At 44.2% G+C, this 16,205-nt stretch overlaps 1 protein-coding gene across 1 annotated transcript in view; it reads left to right on the top strand.

Moving 5' to 3' along the window:
• KCNQ5 (potassium voltage-gated channel subfamily Q member 5) overlaps positions 1-16,205 on the top strand; it is a 196,416-nt gene that overhangs the window by 100,329 nt on the left and 79,882 nt on the right. Inside the window, exons 5-6 of the mRNA XM_024731901.1 lie at positions 1,666-1,776; positions 7,474-7,569. Coding sequence (XP_024587669.1) covers positions 1,666-1,776; positions 7,474-7,569 — 207 coding nt within the window. The remainder of the gene's footprint in view (positions 1-1,665; positions 1,777-7,473; positions 7,570-16,205) is intronic.

Below are 16,205 nucleotides of genomic sequence, written 5' to 3'. Positions count from 1 at the left end.
TCTACCTCTCAACTTATTGGCCCTCCTTCAGAGCCCGGGGAGGACAGCCTGCCCCAAACCGCTGCTGTTAGAAATCACCAGTGACCCCTGTCTCTGTGTCCACATCTTTTCTCAGTCCTCATTCTCCTTGTTCTCCCCGAGCCTGTGGCATCAGGGCTCACCTGGTCCTCTGTGAAACTCTCTTCATTGAGTTTCTGTTTCTATAGCCCATTCCCAGTCCTCCTACTTTTGAAAGTCTATACTCTCCTCTGACTTCCCTTTCCCCTCCGTCCCTTCCATGTCTGTGTCTCCTGAGGAGGTGCCCTCGGCCCCTCCTTTGCACCCTTTGCAACCTCATTTCTTCACAGAGCTTAAAGAGTCACTTGGCGTCCTAGTCCAAAACCCAGATTTCATGCCAACCTCAATCTCTCTCAAGACTCAAGCTCTCCTTCTTAATTCGTTGCTCAGACATTTCTAGATCAGCGTCATACTGATAGTTTAAAAACTCTCATTTGAAAGCCACTCTTCTTCTTTGCTCCAAACCCTCCTCTTTCTCCTTATCATATTTCTATTTATGGGGCAATCATCTTCCCAGCCGAAACTTTCCAGTCATGCAGATTTCATCTTCCCCTTCCTCTCAGACAGGCTTCTATTGAACTTCCTCAGCTCATCTCTTTACTCTCCACCCTGTACTGCCCCACTCCCGCTGTTCCGATTCAGTTGCCCCATCATTCTACCAGATCAAACAGAACCTCATCGGTCCTGGAGTGGAGCCAGGGCTTTGTTCTAAGGCACATGGGCAGCCCCTGGAGCACTTGACCATCGGGGAGACACGACTCAGGGATCATTTTTCAAAGACACTCCCTGGTCCAGCTTCAGCGTAGCTGGCTAGCCTCCTCTTCAGACCCACCGTGCTCCGGCCCAACTGAACACACGTTCCAGAACCCACCCTGTTTATTTCACTGCTGTGCAGCTGGTCACCTGTTTCCCCTCCCTAGATCACTCTATCATTTCTGCCTCTCAAAATATTACCCCTCCTTCAAAGCCTGGGTATGATGACATCTTCCCAACAAAGCTGCTTCAACACCCCAAGCTGGTAATAATCTCTTCTTTGAATTTGAGCAGCAAATTATTTTGTGCATTCATCATAATACCTGTCTTGCCTTATTTTGCGTTTTAATGATTTGTGTGACATATCTCCCCTCTTATGCCATAAATATCTCAGGACAGGAACTATGTACCTCTCATTTTTGTTCCACTACAAATCAAAACACATACCTTGCACACACCAGACCTTCAGGAAATGCCCGCCAAAGAAATAAATGGACAGCCTGAATTAACATAAACTATTGTTTTGTGTACTGATCCAGTCCTAAATCCATAGTGCTGTTGTTTCTGTATCATTGATGGTTATCCACTTACTATATAATATAGCCTTTCTTTGAATGCACTTAGAAAAGATGGAAAACTGTGTTATAAGGGAGGAACAAGTATGTAGGCTATTCCCTTCCTTAAACAACGACAAGTTCTGTTATGCGTCATGGAAAATTAAAGCACAGTAATAAAATGCACCAACCAGACTGGTTGAATGATGATTCAGTGGAAAGGTTGCTTTGCCTCCTGTTCGTGGGTCCTGACTTTCCTCTCAAGTACTTAAGCTGCACGTCCTATTTATTTTGTTTTTAGATAACATTGACCACAATCGGCTATGGAGACAAAACCCCCCTGACCTGGCTGGGAAGGCTGCTCTCTGCGGGCTTTGCACTCCTGGGCATTTCTTTCTTTGCACTTCCTGCTGTGAGTATCTTTGCAAAACTTAAGCACTTTCAGTTGGATCTTGGAGGTTTATTAGCACGAGCTTTCACAAAACAGTATGCCCTAGAACACAGCTCTATCGTTCACTAATACCATTTTTCTGATGTAATGTTGACTTTTCTGTATGTATCTAGTTGGATAATTTACAAAATACGGTCTTCCCTGGGAGTCGCTTAACCTGAGAGTCTTATACCAGCTGAGGCTTTAGGACCAAATGATAATTCAGGCAACGCCACCTCTCAGTCAACAGGTTACTAATACATTGAAACTATGTGTAAAGATTTAAAGATATCCTCCTCTTAAACTGATGGCTCCCGTTAGGTGCATAAGGTGTGCACTCCTGAAGAGATGCATGTGCCCACGTGGAGTAGCTACCTCTCAGGTCCACTTGAGTGAAAAGCATACAGATTTAAAGGGTTTTTATTAATGTGTCAGATGATTTATTCCTTGTGTCATCATTGATTTTCGCTAACAACCAGTTTTCTATCAGAATGAAGAACACACTTCCCTTCTCTTAAGCTTCTGATTATTTTCTCCATACTGGATGAAGCCTTCCTTTCTGATTGCTTTATCCTCTTGTGTCTTCAGAGGCACTTGGTCAGAGTACTACCACTTGCCCCCATCCCCAAGAGCTCGCTTTTGGCTTCCCCTTGTTTGAGAGGAGCCAACAAGCAGGACTGTGAGAGCCGTGTCCGCCGTCCCGCTTAGGGAACGGCAGCCTCGGTCTTGCCCCAGACACAGGCTGGCTCACGTCACAGCCTCTGCTGCAGAGGCCCCGGGGCAGCCCTCCCAGGAGCCAAGGGGGTGGGGCCTTCAGCACCACAGCCTGTAGCTGCCGGGGCTCCGCCTCTGCCTGGGACCCCTTGTCCTTCCCATGGCCAGAGCTCAGCTCCAGACTGACCAGCTGGTTGCTCCCCAGACCATGCAAGGTCAGAGAAGGGTCCCAAGAGACAACGCGAGAGCACGGGCATCAGACCCCACTTTGAATCCGGGTTTGTCATGTGCTGCCCACGTGTGAATGTGTTGGTTTGCTAGGGCTGCTGTAACAAGGCATCACGGACTGGTTGGCTTGACTTAAACAACAGAACTTTATTGTCTCGTAGTTCTGGAGGCTTGAAAGTCCAGGATCACGGAGGTGGCAGGGCCGGTTCTTCCTGAGGGCTGCAAGGGAGGATGTGGCCAGGCCTCTTCCAGGGCTCGTAGACGGCCGTCTGAGCACTGTGTCTTCACATCGTCTTCCCTCTGCCCATGTCTGTGTCCAGGTTTCCTCTTAAAAGGACACCAGGGGGGCTCCCCTGGTGGCTCAGGAGTTAAGAATCCGCCTGCCAGTGCAGGGAACACAGGTTCGAGCCCTGGTCCAGGAAGATCCCACATGCCGCGAGGCAGCTAAGCCCGTGCGCCGCAACTACTGAGCCCACGTGCACAACCACTGAAGCCTAGAGCCCGTGCTCCGCAACAAGAGAAGCCACCGCAATGAGAAGCCTGCGCACCGCAAGGAAGAGTAGCCCCCGTCGCTGCAACTAGAGAAAGCCCACGTGCAGCAAGGAAGACCCAACGCAGCCGAAAATAAACAAATTAATTAATTAATTAATTTTATAAAAAGGACACCAGACATACTAGGTTAGGGCCCACTCTAATGAGTTCACTGTAACTTGATCACCTTCGTAAAGACCTTTTCTCCAACTAAGGTTACATCTGAGGTCCTGGAGATTAGGACTACAGCCTATGAATTTTGGACACAAGTCAGCCTGTAAGAGAAACCCTGAGTACATTTCTTTATCGATAGCAGGTAGGAAAAATTATCACACCCAGAGAAAATCTGTTAAGACCAATGACGTAAGTCAGGTGCTCGTCACAAAGAAAAGTTTCATGATGTGTGTGTTTCCTGCTGTGACAAAATGAAGCAGAGTCCAAAAAGCGTCTCACTTATCCAGAGTCTGCTGAACCTGGCAACCTCAGGAATTCAGACCGGAATTCAGTGGGCAGAGACCAACTCAATAACCAGATTCCCTACAGGAGAACACCTTTAGAAACAGTAAAACGTAGTCTTGTGCTCTTTTCCCAAAATAATGGCACAAAAGATCTGCCTCTGTTGTGTTTATACTTATCCTGAGGCCACACGTCTAACAACCTGTGTGATCCCTCGAAGAACTGCAGGCAGGGAAGGAGGCGCCCTCTGCGCTGTTCCCCGCTCTGGGCTGTTCCCACGGGCACCCGTGTATGTGCCGTCCTCCCAGGACAGCCTCGAGGCTCGTTCATAACCTGTGCTTAATTTAGAGAAAAGTCTGGTAAACTGAGGTCCGTGCTTTCACACCTCTGAGGATTATAGACAGCAATGTAGAAGTACGGTGATAGAACACACATTAGACCAGGAAGAGGTAACAGCAAGGGAGGGAAAAGAAAAGGGTAAGAAGTGAGCAGACATAAGTGTTCAAAGGTGAAAAGACCTGGGTCACTTGGCCTGAAGGTCAGCCCACCTCAGCGAGACCCCCTGACTCCATCCTGAGACCATGGACCATCACAGGAGGTTCAGCTGTGTGGCTCTTAGGTTAAGGGTCAGAGACTAAGTGGCCATTCTTGTAAAGGTTTCCCAATAAAGTGATTACAATTTTATATGCAAATTAAATTAATACATGTTGGAGATCTGGACATCTTGCTTGCATAGAACACGCCCTAACAGTGCCAAGCAAAGTAGACTTCACCGTGGATCTTTTTACTGCAGCCTCACGTTAGGTACTGAGTTCTTACTTGAATGAAAGACTCAGTGGCTCCCGCATACTTTTAAATAAAACAAGGTGGCTGGAAATGCCGTTATGTCTTGTGCACCCACGGGCTGGCAGGGGTGTCGGATTGAAATTAGGAGAACACGTTGGCATTTTGCTAAGAAAAGTCAGAGGTGGATTGTGGCCCATCCCTGTTTGAGGTCCTTCTACCCAGGAAACAGAGGACCAAGAAAGAGAAGCTCCTTTCCCCATCTTTTCCTCAAGGCAGAAGGACTCTCGCACACATCACAGAGTCACACAGACAAGCAACTCCACCAGTGGTCCCCTTCCCTGAGACCCCTGCCCAACCTCGCCCTGCGGGGCAGGCCTTTCTCCACCTACGGAAGCCCCTTACCTCCTGCTGAGAGGATCTTTCTGTCTAGCCTGTTCGCCAAGTGCAGGACTTGGGAGTACAGAATCTGGAAGGGAGTATATTTTAACTATAATTAAACAAGGGATAAATATTTTAAATACTGACCAATACGTGTTTTCTTTTTATTTGGTGTTTATGTAGCACTTCTAAAACTTAAAACCTCAAAATTTAAGTTATCTGATCTTAGGAAATGAATTAAGACAAAAATCAATTTCTGAGACTTTGTATCTATCGGTATGGATACTGGAAGGAATAGCACATAAGTTATATTTACATGTATATACTTACATAACTTACAGGATATATTTATATGTAACATAACAGGCTTTATTTTACCAGCCTTGTGTTTCTGTTTCTGAGCTGGGGACGGAGGGAGGTGGGGCAGGCTTGGACAGCAGCCGTAAGAAGACGACGAGCAGAGATAGTGCAGTGACTGCTGTAATGGACAGTCTGGCTCAGGAGACATGCAGCCGACATTTGCCATCTACTAGCGAATGTTTCTAAGCACTGCCAACGTGATTTTCACCACATTTAATTTGTTTGGCAGGTGCTAAGTTTGTGCTATGTAGGGCCTGGCCTGTCTTCATTTTCCAAAAGGGATCTAACTGTGAACTTCATGTTTACATAATGAATGCTCAAAAATGGTAACTATTGCTGCTAATTCAATGCCTACAAAATCTAAATTATGCTTCCTATGAGTGGATTATACACATCTATGCATATAATATGAATACATAATATAAATATATGCTATAAATTCTGCTGTTTCATAGTCTCTTGCATGTTTAAACTTCATGAAAAATGACATTAAAAGGAAAATACTTAAACGTTTCCTAAATGCTCTTAAGGAGCAGCAAGAAATTGAGGAGTTATATGTAACTAAGAGTTGATTTGGATTTGCAAACAGAAGGCCATTTTTATAACCTCTGAATGGAGGGAGATGTTGTCTAAATCTACAAATAAGATCCTATAGACCAGGTTTTCGTAGAGCTTGGTATGTTCAGTCACAGCCTGGATGAGGTGAGGACCTCAGGCTGCACAGCACAGTCACTAAGGGAGTGAGATGGAACAGACCTCAGACGCCATCCCTCATCTCACGGCGCAGCCCCTCATCCTGACCGATGGGGGAGTCGGTCACTGCTCATTAATAACAAGACTGTCGTCGTGTAACTGCATTTTAAACAGAATTGTGTTATTTATTATCTGGTCATTGTCACAGAGGTACTCAGAATTGTGGAATCTCAGGATGAGAAAGAAGGTTAAAGGTTACCTAGAGCCCCAAAATGTCCTCGCCAAGTTTTCATCCACTGAGACCTAACACCTCCCAAGGACTAGACCCATTACCCCCTTGAGCAGCCTGTACTATCTTTGAGTGACTTCAAACGTGAAAAAAAGGAAAATAGGCGGTCCTTACCTGTGGCAAATACTGACTTAGAGCTTATAAAATGCCCGGCCGTATGTAACCTAAGGGTTAGGCTCCTTGAAGTTTAATAAGAAGCTAATAATTTATAGCTAGCAACTAAAATCCCAGACTTGAAAGCAGAGGGGCTCCGCGTCCCACACCAATAAAGTGGAGGCTTAGAGACAAAGCCCAGAGACTGAACTGAGCAAACTCCAAAGCCAGCCTCAACTCAAGGGTGAGACGAAGCATCTTGATTCCACAAATTTAGACCAAAGCAAACTGAAAAGAGAGGCCAGCCATATCAGAGAGCTGGAATTTTGGCAGATGGAGACAGCAGAAGGAAGCAAACCAGCAAAAGCTAGCATAAACCCAGAAGGGACTGCTCATCTACCAACCCCCAGATCTGACAGGTGAGCCAGAGCCAGGAAGGCAAGCCAGGCTCAGAGTGTGCCGTTAAGACTCAGGTAGACAGGAAGGTGCTTTGCATCGACCTGTGCTCTTGTCTTTACTGGACAGACACGCAAAATGGCAAACCTTCGACGTTTCCAAAACTGAGTGTGTGTCTCATCTGGACAACTGTCCTTCCCCACTGTTACTTTCCTTTGGTAGGTGTAGAATTATAGCATCGCTGAGGATTAACCTTACACACTCCCTCTCCCACCATTTCGTGAACGGAAAGTATAAAATCAGGTAGTGTCGTCAAAGTGCTAGGAAAGCTCCCATGTCCACATCCGCGAGACAGTAACAGCCCCAAGTTCTAATCCCCCTCTGTCCACCACTGGATAGGAACATTCTCTCTGACTTAGGCGTAAAGAAATGCCACAGAGAAGGCCACGCAAAAACATTTTTTTAAATGGTGATTTTTATTTGGAATTGTGGTGACTCCTCCTACCCCATGAGAGACCGTGGGGCCTGGTGACTTCTGGAAGGGCAGACGTCCTTCTGCTTCCTGCCCAGCTGCTTGCCATTGGCCGACGTGTTACAGTAGAGGAAATCGTGTTTGTTTTAATGAGTTTAGGAACAGGTTGCCTACTGTTCGCCATTTCACAGACTCTTCTTAGAGGGTTTTTTAAAATATTTGTATTACTTAATGGTGTTTGGGGGAAGGAAGTTTTCAGCGCTATTTCCATATTTTGTTGCAGGGCATTCTTGGCTCAGGCTTTGCATTAAAAGTACAAGAACAGCACCGCCAGAAGCACTTTGAGAAAAGAAGGAACCCAGCCGCCAGCCTCATCCAGGTAAACGTCAGTGTACTGGGAAGACGGCAACACCTGTTTCTGCAGGCGCCGGGTCGTGGGCCGGTCCCTCTGTGCCCTTGCTTAGGGGAGCTGCTCTTTGGTTTTGTTTTTAAAAGCGAAGCTGGAACTTAATGTACAGTCTTAGATTTGGTCAAGTGTTCCCCACTCCCAAACAGAAAAAAATACTATGTATTTTCAGGCAGTGGTCCACACTTTGTTCGGATTAACTAACGGCAGCAGCAGAGCCACGCCGGGGTCAGCAGTCGCGTCACTCCTGGGATGACCTAGTATGTGTCATGCATTACTTGGTGAAAGATCATTGCTCATTCAGTGATGGAGCAGAACACAGTATCGGTGCCCGCCTTGCAGTTACCGCCTGCTGCCCGATGTGTGCCGCCGTTCTGAGGAACAGCGTATTTGTTTAGAATGTCGGGGTTTAGTACTCGTGGAATCACTTTTAATGCCACCTAGAGCAATAACTGGAAATTCTTATTTTAAGAGCTGGAATTCTGGAATACATCGATGTTTGAGCGTATGAAGTAGGAAGCATATTGTTTGAAGCTAACTCATAATACATAGGTTGTTCAGCATTTAATCTTTGTTTCGGTAACTCAGGATTTGCTTCAGCAGTAAAAGGAACGCTTCTCCTTCTGTCATCCATACCTTTTGGGAGTAGAGCCACCCTAGAATCACAAAATATGTTTTCCTCTAGATCCATGCTGTGAGTTCGTATTTAATTATAGACAAGATGATTATGTAACATCCCTCCATGCCAGGCAGCGGGATGCCCCAGACCTGCAGAACCAGAGGGCTCAGGGCGGTGACTGAGGTTCCTGCTACAGTAGCAGGCCCGTTGTTCCCACGCACCTTGCAGGTTCCAGTCGGGGGTGGAGGGCAGCAACCACGACACAAGACTCCGCAGCCTCTGCCTGTGGCCACAGGGTGGGGGGAGGCGGGGAGGGGCTACATCAGGAAGGAGACCCCTTTGTATCTGTGACTAAATGAGGGTGTTAGTGTTTAGAGCAAACTGTTCTGTGACTCCTGACCATTGCACATCACGTGTAATGCACACCACTGAGAGGCTCTTGTTTTAAAATTTCCGGGTTTTAAAGGGGCGCCAAAGATAAAGTAAACTTTGTTTTCCTGAAGGAAAGATCCCTGAGTCGTAGGAGTTTAAGATCTGAGGCCAAATGACAGGGCCATGATGAAAAGGGACGTCACGCATGCCGGGGTGCACACAAAATGCCCCAACAGAGAGCCTCCACCCTTTGGCGCTTCTTAACTGCTTATGAGGTGTCCCCATACTTCTATTTTTATCTTTCAGTTGCTCTTTAACGTATTCATCTTTCAGTTCTGGAAGAATGCTTTCCAGCCTGTGAATGCAGAGCTACTCCCTGGGTTCCTTGCATCCATTCGGGCAGCAAGCCCTGTCCACACAGGGAACCAGTGGTACACCTTACACATACCTAGGCTGCCTGCTCTCAGGAGCGTGGCCGTGCTGTTGGCATGGATAAAGTTCAAACTTATTTAATATCCTCGCGAAATTATTTACTAGCTTTTTGTATTGAATGTTTTCTCAATCAGCATGTACTCAAAGTACAACCACTTCTGTGTACAGATCCTTGATATTTCTGGGTATAAAACGGGACTGCATCAAAAAAATCTTAGACCATCGGCCAACCTGTTGGAAAGTGAGCCCTTTGAGGAATTTCTGAGGCGTGGATCCCTTGTGATGACACAGAGCTTCCAGCTCTGCTGCCCAAAACAGTTGCCAAGAGCTGCGGGTGGCTGTTTACGTTTAGAAATTCGGTTCCTGGGAGGCACCAGCCACGTCTCAGGTGTTCGGTAGCCGTACACGGCTACTGGCTATCATACTGCACAAGACAGATACAGAGAATAATAGGAGGGACTTTCTGGTCTATCTCATCATCATTAACTACCAAGTTGTGCCAAAAAAAAAAAAATTTCCAATTGAACGTGAAAACAGATTACCATTCCTCCAGGCAGTCTTTGGACCAGAGGCATTTATACCAACAGCCTTTCGCCAACAGCCAAAGCAAGGCAAGGCCTTCCTGAGCCGTAAAAAGTGAAGAGGGTGATTGTAAAGTTTACTTAAAGATCTAGATTTTTATTTTATGGAACTGAGTTATGTAATACATATTGTGATCAATAATTGAACTTGTACCAAGGTAGGTAACTGTGGAGTGAAACCATTAATTTTTTTTTTACTTAAAACTCTAACTTATGTGTTGTTCTGAACAAAAAAGAATATAAAATGAAAGGCTTGAAACATTCAAGAATACCTTTAAATCTAATCATAGTTTCATTAATTACCAATTTAAAAAGTGATTGTTCCTCTGTCCAAATGTAATTTATTAGACATAAGAATAATGATATAATTATTAAATGTATTCATTGTTTTTCCTTGCTGTAACCCATAGCCAGAAGTCAGGGCTTTAAGCTTTAGATTATAGATTGTAGATGTTTACTTTAAGGATGCTTTAGATTAAACAACAAGCCTCATTTGCTGATCTATGCATTTTCTTACCCAATAAAACTGCCTTGGTTAGCTGATCACACAAAGCATCAAGACCAAGACTGGTCTTGTTTGTTTGGAGCCAGAGCTGCTGTCTTTGTAAAGGGTGCTGGAGATGCCCAGATTGCTTTGTCGTTCAGTCGGTGAGACAACTAAATTAACCGGCATTTCAGGGTTTTAGGGAAAAGTTTGAAACCCCAGCAGCTTGCAGTAAACTCAGTTGTGTCAACATCTTTGCGTGATTCATTTAAATTAACTTTTCCTTTCAAGCGGAGCAGTCTAGGAAAAGAAAGCAGCCCTCAGTAACGTTTTGGATTCTTCCCCAATGTCACCACTTTTATTAATAAAGCCTAAGACTTGCGAAGTGCTTCTATTCACAAGTGTGCAGAGTGTTTCTGCTACCTTATGTCACTTGATCCCCAGGACAAGCCTAGGGACTTGGCAAGAGGTAGGACTCAGGTCTCCGGTGTCAGAATCTGAATCCAGCACTGGAAGCCTCATATATACATCACTGAAGCCTGGGGATTAGCATTTCAAGATCCTTCAGAAGTTCTGTGTGAGCGGTTTCCTCCTAGAGAGGTTGGTCCAGTTCAGGGTGGAGCCAAGGTGCTTTATTGGAAACAGAAACAGGGGAATTAAGTACAAGTGTGTGAAATGAATGCTGACAGGTGGGCTTACTTTCCTGAGGGAAGAGAGTAGAAGATGCTGCTCTGGGGAAATTAGTTGGCCCAAAAGAAAAACAAATTATGTATTGAAACTTCGGCTTCCTCTAGTGAAAGAACTGAGCCTTCCAAAGTGAGGCCACTAAAATAAACTCAAGCCACATATACAGAGCTTATACAGCCTTTGTAGTAATGCTTTAATCATGAATAAGGACAGATTCAGAAAAAAAAATTCCTAGATGTGGAAAACATGAGAGCAGAAAGAGAAGAAAACAGAAAAGGAGATAAACTGTGAAAATCTCCCCCAAAATAGAAAAAAAAGACAGAGATGGAAAATAAAACAAAAAACAGTAGGAAAATTGGATGACACTTCCAGGAGATCAAATATTCAGCCAACAGAAGTACCTCAAAAAGAATACAGGGAAACTAAGTGCGGAATTTTATCAAATAAATATTATATTCTGGTTCCCCAAAAATGAAGGGCAGGAGGGGCCATAGTAAAAGGCCCCCCAAGGACCCAGCACTGTGAACAAAAAGCTTCACACTGAGGATGCCCTTGTGAAATATGAGAACTCCTGCAAGAAAGGGGATCCTAAATGCTTTCTGAGCAGAACATACCCAAAGGGTCCAGAATCTGGATTGCATGGATTTCTCATTAGTAACCTTAAAATTAGAAGAAGACAGTGGAACAATACTTTCAAAATTATGGAGGAAAATTATCTCCAATCTAGAATTCTACATTCAGCCAAATTATTCATGGCGTATGGGAGTAACATGAAGACTCTTTCAGATATGCAAAACCTCAAAACTTTACCTACCATTTCCCCATACTCAGGAAGCTAATATCACATCTTCTTTATCAATGCATCTACCGATGGGCACTTGGGTTGCTTCCGTATCTTGGCTGTTGTGAGTCATGCTGCAGTGGTCATGGGGGTGCAGATATCTTGTTTTCATTTCCTTTGGATATATACCCAGAAGTGGGACTGCTGGATTATATGGCTGTTCTATTTGTAATTTTCTGAGATGCCTCCATACTGTTTTCCTTTGCAGTATATATACCCAGTGGAATATTATTCAACCATGAGAAAGAAAAAGTTGCTATTTGCAACACACGGATGGACCTTGTTATTATGCAGAGTGAGAGAACCAGACAGAGACAGACAACTATTGCATGGTCTCACTTAATGTAGAATCTAAAAAATTTTTTTAAGTCAACCTCCTAGAAACAGAAGCAAAAAGTGGTTGCCAGGAGCTGGAAGGTGGGGGAAATAGGGTAAAAGGGTACAAACTTTCACTATGAGATGAATATGCCCTGAGGCTGTAATGTGAAACGTGGTGACTATAGTTGATAACAGTGTTGTATAATTGAAATCTGCTAAGACTGTAGAACTTAAATGTGCTCACACCAAGAATAGATACATGTATATGTATAACCGAATCACTTTGCCGTACACCTGACACTATCACAACATTGTTAATCAACTATACTCCAATATAGAAATAAAATAAAAAGTCTTTAACAATGCATTTCAAAAAAAAACCCAAAACAAACAAGCAAAATGTTCTCACACCAAAAAACAAACAAGCAAATAAATACCTGAGGTGATGGATGTGTTAATTACCTAGATGGGGGGAACCCTTTCATAACGTGTACATATATTAAATCACCATGATGTAAGCTTAGAAGATCTCACAACTGTATATAGGTCAGTTATACCTCAATAAAGCTGAAATGAAAAAAAAAAGAAAAAGAAAAACAGGAGAAGCTACTTGGGTAGAATTAATCCTCCAAAACAAGGAGATGAACCCAGAAAGGAAGGAGACGTGGTGTCCCGGGGGCAAGAGATCCCACCCAGGGAGGAGTGAGGGGACCTCCAGGCTGTTGCTGAGGGGCAGTCCCAGGGCCGGAGAGCAGAGAGCCGGAGGGAGGGCGGCAAGGAGACACAGCTTTCGTGATGTATCTGACAAATGGGATTTTAGAGTTCTGTTGGAGAGTTCAGGAATGTTTTCCTCCTGGGTACATAAAGGCAAATCAAGACATCAAAATAGGGCAATACTAGCTCCAAGAAAAACCAAAATAAATTACATGGGAAAGAAAAATGTAGTCAATGGTACATCACATCGCTGAGCTGGGAACAGTAGTTACGGGGTCAAAGTAATGCAAACACTAAGTAACGTTCACTAACTAAAAGTTAACTAATATTAACTCAAAACTGTTGGTAGGATGAGATCAGGGGAAGGTATGTACATGGCTATGTCACTATCTTCCATGGTAAGAAAATGAAAAACCCCAAAGAAATATGAGAACAATCCTTAAAAATAAGGATTCTTAAAATTAGAAACAGAAGCTATAAAAGTTGAAGGGGTTGCCACTGAGGAACAAAAATGAGTGAGAAGTAAAGTGGGGAAAGCGATATTACTGGTTTTCACCCTAAACCTTTTCATTCTCTGGCTTCTTAAATTCTATACCTTGAAAGAAATCATTCCATGTTGATGATACCTTTGGATGCTCAGCTGGAACTAAGGTTTCCAGAAAGGGTCGAATGCGCCATAGCTGTAATGCTCCAGACAATGCAGACTAAATACTCCCTGAAACGTAACTATACTGACATTGCGCTTATAGCTCTAGACCAAAGTGTGAACTTGTTCGGCTACCTTGAGCACCAGGGTCTCAGAGTAAATGGTGAATTCGGCTTTCCTGTTGCTTTTTGGTGACTTTTCCTTGGGAGTGTGTGTGCCATGTAAATTAAATCCCTCTGGGCACTTTCTCTTGCCAACCACTGTGTGATTTTAGCTTCAAGTAGAGGAACGTCGGCTCCTCGATCACATGGTTGTGGCCTATGGGTTCAGCTTCCAGAAGCTGAGGGAGAGCTGAGGCCGGGACAGAGTGATTAGAGGGTGAGAATAATAGGTACCTGCTCCACTGCCACTCGACTGCGGACTGGTATCAGCCCCGAGGGAGATGCCACTTGCCCTCTGCTCCTAGTGAAGGGAATAAGAGCTTAGCTGTTGAGATCAATGTGATAGAAAAAGAGCACGAAGCCAGATCTCATGGTTAAGAAAATTTTCAATTTTCTAAGCATGGCCACTTCTGCCCCCCGTTCTTTATAACTTTGGCAGGTAACGTCTTGGTCCCATTTTTTGTCGTATTGTTGTTTGGGATTTTTTTTCCACTGGTATCTAATAACGCCCAGGCCTGCTGTGTGCTTCTCACTTCTACGTGAGTCCTGCTTCCACAGTATCCAAGTCCACATACATCTGATGCCCTCTATTCAAGTTGTTTAATTAAAGCGGCACTGGCGGGGCTCTGGCCTTCACTACAGAAGGAGCTGCGATAATAAACCCATGTGTCTTTATCGATTACTCCGAATCACCCTGTAGACTGTGAGTGCACAGCACTTGCCAAAACTAACATTTCAGGATGATACGATGGCAGCCGCTTTGTTCTCTGTAGGATGCCAAGATGCTTAGCGTACGTTCTGAGGGATTTGTAGGTTCAGCCAACGTGAGCCGTGTGATGAAGGCTCCAGGCAAGGAGGCTGGCTTCAATTAGTTAAACCTTCCTTAATAATACAAAAACCCTCAGGTCCTACCATATATCTTCCTAGTTTTTTATATCACTTCTTGAACACTTATTGAAGTATAAGGTGCGTAGGGAATGCAGCGCAGACCCTAGAAAACTGCGCTGCTGTTGTCGCCAGCAGCCGGAGAAAGAAGCAGATGGCGGTCAGCACCCCACGCACCCTCGCTCCACCTCTGCCCCTGGGGGAGCCGCCCCGCTGCCTTCTGACTGCGGGGATTGGTTTCCCTGCTTTTGTCCTTTGTGGAAGTGGAGTCACACCACAGGCACTCGTTTGTGTCTTGTCCCTCTCACGCAGCAGTATCCGTGTAAAGGTCGTCCACACTGTTGGGTGCAGTTATAGTGCATCGTGCCTGTGTGCTGATCCACTGTGCTGGCAGTCCGCAGCTCACCCATGTATGGGCCTGCGGACGGCTGCTCGAGCATTTCCAGCTTTGGTTTATTAGGAGTACTGCTGTTTAGACACAGAAGACAAACCTATGGTTACCAAAGGGGAAAGGTACGGGGGAGGGATAAATTAGGAGTTTGGTATTAACACGTATACACTACTATATATAAATTAACCAACAAGGGCCTACTGTAGAGCACAGGGAACTCTACTCAATACTCTGTAATGGCCTATAAGGGAAAAGAATCTGAAAAAGAATAGATATATGTATATGTATAACGGAATCACTTTGCTGTACACCTGAAACAAACACAACGTTGTAAATCAACTATACTCCAATATTAAAAAAAAAAAAAGGGGGTAGTGCTGTTTAGACTCACAGATGGAGAGAACAACTTCGTGGTTACCAGTGGAGAGAGGGAAGAGGGAGGGGCAAGGTAGGGATCGGGGATTAAGAGGTGCAAACTATTATGTATAAAATAAATAAGCTACAAAAATATATTGTACAACATGGGGATTACAGCCAATATAACTGTAAGTGGAGTATAACCTTTAAAAATTGTGAGTCACTTTATTGTATACCTGTAACTTACATTGTACAGCAACGGTACTTCAATAAGTAAACAAGTAAGAAAATTCATGTTAAGATTTTAAAAACAGAGTAGTGCTGTTTTGAACATTATAGCACACATCTTTTGATGAGCTTGGGTAAGCATATTTGTTGAGTATACATGCAGGAGTGTGTAGCTGTATCATAGGGTATATATACTTCAGCTTTAATAGATACAGCTAAAGTTTTCCAAATTAGTTATGTCAATTTTTAACTCTTTTTTCTGCACACGCATATTCAATGATATTGTCAGGAAAAGGAATATTATTAGGTCACTGTTTTCTTCATTGTAGGTTTCAAAATCATGAATGATAGTAAGACAGCAGGGGCATGACCTGTTTATATGAAATAGTCACACAAAATAGAATGTTTTGATTTATGAATTATAATAAAAATGTTCCTCTCAGGAGAGTGGCATAAACACTTGGTCCCTAGAGATGTTTGCGGACCTATTGCAAAGGAAGAGATTCACCAAAATCTCAATGGAAAGTAAGTTCAGGCAACCTCTGAAATGGACAGTTCAGAGGGAAGCTGTTCCAACAACGGTCACTCAGCAAAGGACCGTGGAGGGATTCTAAGACCAAGAGCCAGGCAACCTGAGGTGGTGTCTCACCTCTGCCAGCCTTGTGTTAACCTCTTAATGTATCCGAGCCTTTAGTTTCTCTTCTACGCAATAAGGGTCATAAGGGCCTTAATCCACACTGTGGGGATTACATGAAAACACTTTGTGTTATATATATATCAGGTATAATTATATGAAGTACACAGAGCTTGTGTTTCACATCAAAGAGCTACAAACGTGTTCTTAGACCCCAGCATTAAATTCTTACGTGCTTTCCAATCGTATTCCTGAGAAT

This window comes from Neophocaena asiaeorientalis, unplaced genomic scaffold (assembly GCF_003031525.2).
Source record: "Neophocaena asiaeorientalis asiaeorientalis breed wild unplaced genomic scaffold, Neophocaena_asiaeorientalis_V1.1 scaffold450, whole genome shotgun sequence".
Taxonomy (NCBI): domain Eukaryota; kingdom Metazoa; phylum Chordata; class Mammalia; order Artiodactyla; family Phocoenidae; genus Neophocaena; species Neophocaena asiaeorientalis.
The sequence above is the reverse complement of the archived record's forward strand: the minus strand, read 5'-3'. Positions and strand labels throughout refer to the sequence as shown.